This window comes from Mus caroli, unplaced genomic scaffold (assembly GCF_978045245.1).
Source record: "Mus caroli unplaced genomic scaffold, Mus_caroli_1 scaffold_18, whole genome shotgun sequence".
Classification (NCBI taxonomy): domain Eukaryota; kingdom Metazoa; phylum Chordata; class Mammalia; order Rodentia; family Muridae; genus Mus; species Mus caroli.
In genome coordinates this window covers 69837596-69843976 of record NW_028227273.1, presented here as the reverse complement: position 1 = coordinate 69843976, position 6381 = coordinate 69837596, and the positions used below count along the sequence as shown (strand labels likewise).

The following is a 6381-nucleotide window of genomic DNA, read 5'->3' as shown; positions in this document are numbered from 1 at the left end:
TTCTGAATTTTCAAAAAAGGTTTATTTATTTATTTTATGTATATAAATATACTGTAGCTGTCTTCAGACACACCAGAAGAGGGCATCAGATCCCATTAAAGATGGTTGTGAGCCACCATGTGGTTGCTGAGAATTGTACTCAGGACCCCTGGAAGAGCAGTCAGTGCTCTTAACCATCAAGCCATCTCTCCAGCCCATACTTTTGAATTTTTATTGGTAAACCCCTTCCTTTTTTTATTTAAACAGAGTTCAGGCTGCCCTTAAACTTAGGACCTCTTCGTTCAGCCTCCCCTGTGGAATTGCAGGCACTCCAAATCCCTAAATTGATACAAGTCTTTTCATTTTGGTTTTTTGAGACAGGGTTTCTCTGTGTGGTCCTGGCTTGCTCTGTAGATCAAGCTGGCTTTGAACTCACAAAATCACCAGCCTCTGCCTCCCACCTAGGTAATCGATACAATTCTTAAAACCACAAAGAAAGAAACAAGCATCCAAAAAGCTGCTTACCAAACCCTAGTATGATATAATTTAAATACTTACACTTCCTAAAGGAGTTCTAGTGTCATACAAGTAGTCTGGAGGTCTAGAGTGAGAGAAAGTAGAGGCAGCCAAGGACTCCCCCAGGAAGGCAGAAAGCTGAGCCTGACTAAGAAGTCTAAGAAGGGGCTAAGAGGAGCTTGGGGGGAGGGGGAGCACCCTGGCCACGCAGCTTTCTCAGTGAGGTTATAGCTCTGTGGTCTCAGCTCCCCCAAACTGGAAAATCTCCCTCAATCCCTGTTCACTACACTCCAGCTGAGAGGAGGGGGCTCTCCCATAGAGGCTTGTCTGCCCAGACTGCTTAGTCAGCAGGGTCATCTCGAAGGACTGTGAGGAAGCGCTCCCCTCCCTCACAGAGCAGACTGTATGTAGCCCGACACAAGGCCAGCCAAGGCGGTGCTCCGGGATCCTGGGTGTTTATCAGAGGGAGGAGTTCAGCCATCAGAACCTGGGGAACAGTACAGAGAAAAGACCTCAGTGGGCAACCCTGGGGTAAGTAAGCTTCCGCCCTCTTTCCTTCCTCGGGTTCTAGACATCCTGGCCATGAGGATGTCCCAGCTCACATGGAGGCCGAGAAGCTCACTGTCACAACCTATCCCAGCTACTGCTTCTCCTGAGACTTACCCTGGGGTTGGAGTAGGGTGGGAGTCAGTGCCAGCCTCAGTAAGGTCACTGGCTCCCAGGAACCCAGGAACCCTGGAAGTACCTTTTCTAGATGGATCTGCTGGTGTAGCACGGCCACCTGAAGCTTCAAGGTGGCCAAGGTCTGCAGCTCCTCGGTGCTAGCATAGACAAGGAGCTCAGGGCTCCAGGCAGAGTCCACCTCTCCTCCGCAAACGGACGAGGCCTGAGTGTGCTTCTCTGCAAGGCATGCTCCTGGAAGTTGTTCTGTCAGAGCTATGAGAAGAGACATCTGTAGTCTGAGGGGGTGACAGCCATCACCAAGGTCTCTCTTCTTACAGGCCAGTACTTAGCTTTCCCCTTCCCTACTGTCAGTTGTATGCTTGGTTCTAAAGGATACAAAGCTGAGCTTTTAAAACAACCTAGAATAAGTCAGGCGGTAGCGCACACCTTGAATGCCAGGGCTTGGGAAGCAGAGGCAGGCAGATCAGAGCTCAAGGCTATCCTGGTCTACTGAGCGAGTTCCAGGACAGCCAGGACTACACAGAGAAACCCTGTGTCAAAAAACAAACCAAAACAGAGGAACAAAAGCCCCACCCTAGTGTGTAGCAGCCAGTAGTATGCATAGTGTAATGGGTTTGTCTGCCTCTGGGCTCTGGGCTGGTGGCCTTTCCTTCCAAAGTCACAGGCAAGGCAGGTTAAAGCACCAGAGGTTCAGCTTGTGCATTATATATTCAGAAGCTGAATACTAAGCCCCAGACCACACTGTAACTTAATACTGGGGTGCTGTATTAACCAATGTATTGTGAAGAATGCTCCCTATTAGTTCATGATTGGTCAGTAAATGGCTGGGGCTTCTGATTGGGCAGAAGAGGAGGAGGGGGCGGGGCTGGAAAGTGAGTGAGTAATGGGGCAGGGGGAGGGGAAGGAGAAGGAGGAAGAGAACAGAGAGGGATGGACCAGGAGAACCCCGAGGACAGGCTGACAGAGCAGAAGCATCCATCAAGACAAGATTGGCATGTGACTGACATTTGTGTGGTTTTAACAGATGGAAGAATTAGAAAAGCTCGAAACAACCTCTCAGCATAGTGGCTATAGCCTATTATATGTGTGTGTGTGTGTGTGTGTGTGTATATATATATTTTTTTATATGTAAATAAAATAAATTATAGTCGGGCATGGTGGCGCACGCCTTTAATCCCAGCACTTGGGAGGCAGAGGCAGGCGGATTTCTGAGTTGGAGGCCAGCCTGGTCTACAGAGTGAGTTCCAGGACAGCCAGGGCTATACAGAGAAACCCTGTCTCGAAAAACCAAAAAAAAAAAATAAATAAATAAATAAATAAAATTGTAGTGTTTCTGTGTCGTTTACTCGGGATCTCTACAACCAGTCATGGGACAGAAACTCCCAATAGTTATTTATGAACAAAAAGGGGCATAACAACCCCCCCCCCACACCAGAAAATAATTTCTTGCTTTACTCGACCCTAATTCAGACCTGAGCACAGGTAGTGCTGGGCTAGAACCTCACCTGCTTGCAGCACCTGTATCCTGTGGAGACACTGTCCTACAACGGTCTGCAGTCCTTCCAGGGTGAGCAGGCATCGGTACTCCTGCATCCAGTCAGTGGGAGCTACACAAGTGAAGGAGGGCAAGCAGGGTCCATGAGGGTCCCCAAACCCTGCCTGTCCCTCTTTCACATTCTACCCTCCACCCACGTTCCAGTCAGGACCACTGACCTGTTGCAAGTTCCTTTTGCATACGAAGTCTCAGCAGCACACAGGCCTTCCTCAGGATCCGTGCGTGCGCCTCCACCTCTGTAGCACTGGGCCTGTGGCTGGAACAGCCTGACTGTGTAGTAGTTAGGGAAACCGGTCTGTGGTCAGACCCAACCCTCCCACCCAAGATGAGTTTGGAGAGACAGCACTGCCGCATCACAGGCCATATTGGTCCTTTCCCAAACCTGCCCAGCTTAGAGCCTGTTCTAGGATGCCCAGTTCCCCCATGACAGTAAGGATACAGCCATCTGAAGTTTGTGGAGGAACTGAGTTTTGGCGGTTCTAGTGGCATCTGTGGAATCGTTGGTTCCTGCAGAGTTGAGCTGGGCCCACAGGCTGAAACAGGCCCAAAGGCACACCAGAGGAACAAAGTTATTTTAACCAACCAGAGTATAGCTTAAGAGGCAGGGGAAGTGATGGGCAGGGGGCATATCTGCTTAGGTATATGGCTTTGCTAGATGGCAGGAGGAGGCAACCGAAGCCTCAGGGAACCTAGAGATATTGTCCAAAACAAGGGGGCAGCAGAGATCTTTCCAGGCACAGTACAAACATGTAAGAGGAGCCATTGTTTGACCACACAGCACCTCTACGAAACAGGGCCCATTACTGTGATTCCAGAAGGAAGACAGTCTGGAATTTGTAGACTAAGTGTCTACATTCAGCCCTTAAGACTGGGGCTGGAGACAGCAGTTAAGAGCACACGGTGGTCCTTTAATAGAGGACCTCAGTTCAGATCTCAGCATGGACTCTGGCAGCTCACAACCACTGTGACTGCAGATCCAGGCACCCCGACTCCCTCTCCTGGTGACATACTCACTCAAACACACATGCACGCTACATTAGAACAAGAAGGACATGCTAGGCAGTGGTGATGCACACCTTTAATCCCAGCACTTGGGAGGCAGAGGCAGGTGGATTTCTGAGTTTGAGGCCAGTCTGGTCTACAGAGTTCCAGGACAGCCAGGGCTACACAGAGAAACCATGTCTCGAAAAACAAAAACAAACAAACAAAAAAAGAAGAAGAAGGAGGAGGAGGAGGAGGACGTAACAGACGAAAGCTTGCTTGGTTGAACTGGGAACTACAAATCTTCAGCATGCACAGGGATCAGTGAGTGCAGAAGCAGAGACCTCCCCATCCCAATGTTTGTGATGTTTTCCTGTCTCTGTCACCACTCAGCCTTACCAGGAATTCCGAGACACTGCCTTCCTGAAGTCCTCAGGTAGCTGCAGGAGAGTCCTGTGAGAGAGAGAAGCCAATGCTAAGAGCAGTCTCCTCACATTCTAGGGCTGTCATTCTTTTTGTTGTTGTTTTGTTTTTTTCTGAGACAGGGTTTCTCTGTGTAGCCCTGGCTGTCCTGGAACTCACTCTGTAGAGCAGGCTGGCCTGGAACTCAGAAATTCGCCTGCCTCTGCCTCCCAAGTGCTGGGATTAAAGGCCTGTGCCACCACACCCGGCGTTAGGGCTGTCATTCTTTTTTTTTTTTTTTTTTTTTTTTTTGGCTTTTCGAGACAGGGTTTCTCTGTGTAGTCGTGGCTGTCCTGGAACTCACTCTGTAGCCCAGGCTGGCCTCGAACTCAGAAATCCGCCTGCCTCTGCCTCCCGAGTGCTGGGATTAAAGGCGTGCGCCACCACGCCCGGCCGAGGGCTGTCATTCTTACTCATGGCTCAGAACCCATTAGGGGCGAACCTTCTCACCTCCTCTCCTTTAACAGTCTAATTCTGACAAGCTTTTTTGAAAAGGGCTTCTGGAGGAGGGTGGGTGCTTGCCCAGTCCAGAGAGCTCATGGGCTGGTCAGGCTCCAGAACGACAAACCTGATACCATCCCAACCCTGTTCTGCCCTGTTTGCTTCAGTGTATGACCCTTACGGGTCGGCACCAGGGGCTTCCTCAACCAGCTCAATGCCCTGTCAGGATGCGAACATCTGGGAAGCTTACCCCTTCTCCTTTAATGTGAAGAGTTCTGTGGTGTGATGAGCAGGGGTCATTTGTTGGTCCCTGAGGTCTGGTCCATACCCAGTAGTTTGGTCTTGTGTTCTTACATGGGTCTTATCTCCTTTTGATCGAAGTTTGTACTCAGGGTAATCTTTGGCAGGGGCCGTGGCCCGCTGTATACCCTTGGTGGATCTTGCACCCAATACACGGCTGCCACCCCGGCTGGGAGCCCGAGGATGGGAGGAGGCAGTGGCACCAGAAGTGGCTGCCTTAGATGTCAGAGTGGGGGTTCTGTCTTTTTGTCCAGCATTGGACACGCCTTTCCTCACACGTACAGCCTTCTCCAGTGCCTGGGTCAAAAGTTCCAGCTCCTCCAGGTCTTGAGAACTCGGTGCACATGCTATGAACGTCAAGAACCATGCAAGAATTCCTCCTCACTCTCCCAGGATGGATTCCCCCATGACAGCAAGCCAGAGAAAGGCCAGGGACAGCACCCATAAAAAGCAGCTGACGTTTACCTGGACTTGGGTCCTCTTCCTTGGTTTCTGGAACTGGAGATGGGGTCCTGGCTGGTTCCCTGCAAAGACAGGGCCGCCATGGTATGGTTCAAACATTTTATCCCTAAGCAGATTTCCAGCCTCAGACCCTGAAGGATAAGGGGGAAGGATAGCAATGGTAACAGGAGTCTAAAAGCATGCAGTTGTATTTGGCCTTCTAAGCCCTGGGACTCTGCATAATCCTGATGGTCCGAGGAGGGACTGGACTGGAGGTCCTGGGTCCGCGTACCAGACCTGCAGCAGCCTCCTGGAAACGCGCAGGCTCCGCTCCAACTGCCGCTGCCAATCGGCGCAGGAGTCCAAGGCGCCCTGCAGCTCCGCTACCAGCCTGAGGACAGGTACTGTGTGAACCTCCGAACCTCGCTCCCGTCCGCCCAATTCCCTTCTGTTGCACGAGACCCACCGGTGCGCGCAGTCTGCGGGTAGTAGGTAGTTTCCTTTAACACCAAGCATTTTTGCCGCCGCCAAGGAGTCCCGCGCCTTCCGGGCAGAAGGCCGCCCACTTCCGGGTAGGCTACCCAATCTTGAGCACAGCGAGCAAGTTCAGCTCCAAAACGCGAATCCATCTCAAGCTCCACCCATCATCCCAGGCCCCGCCCTAACCCCACCCCCGGGGAGGATGCAAAGGCTCTACTGGAACCTGGACCGTGCCACCATAGATAAGATAGCTAACGATTGATTTGGCTAATCAGTTAATACTCTCTGGCAGGGCATCCGTGACCCTCTAAAGTTTGGTTTTCTGTCTTAACCAGGTTTTGCCGAACCTACTTTGAAAGCAGAGATAAGCGGTCTTGCTGACTCCAGGGTGACTTAGCAATCAAGCATATGGCCAGAAGACAATGTTAGAACTGGGTCAAGGAACATCTTAGGAATGTCAGGCGCCAGACGTGAACAATGAAGCCCAGGGAATCTGGAGCATGTGGCACTTAGAATAGGTCTGCTAAGCTGGTCTACGTCAT

The 6381-nt window shown here is 51.1% G+C and overlaps 1 protein-coding gene across 1 annotated transcript; it reads right to left on the bottom strand.

Annotated features, from left to right (window-relative positions):
- Window positions 1–497: 497 nt before the first annotated feature.
- Window positions 498–5959, bottom strand: Tedc2 (tubulin epsilon and delta complex 2). Its single transcript, XM_021149418.3, has 10 exons — window positions 5826–5959; window positions 5652–5750; window positions 5384–5442; window positions 4869–5265; window positions 4115–4168; window positions 3174–3267; window positions 2893–3004; window positions 2685–2786; window positions 1241–1431; window positions 498–982 (listed from the first exon to the last, which is right to left on the bottom strand). The coding sequence occupies exons 1-10, from the start codon at window positions 5873–5875 to the stop codon at window positions 836–838; spliced, it is 1305 nt and encodes a 434-aa protein (XP_021005077.1). The 5' UTR covers window positions 5876–5959; the 3' UTR covers window positions 498–835.
- Window positions 5960–6381: the final 422 nt, after the last annotated feature.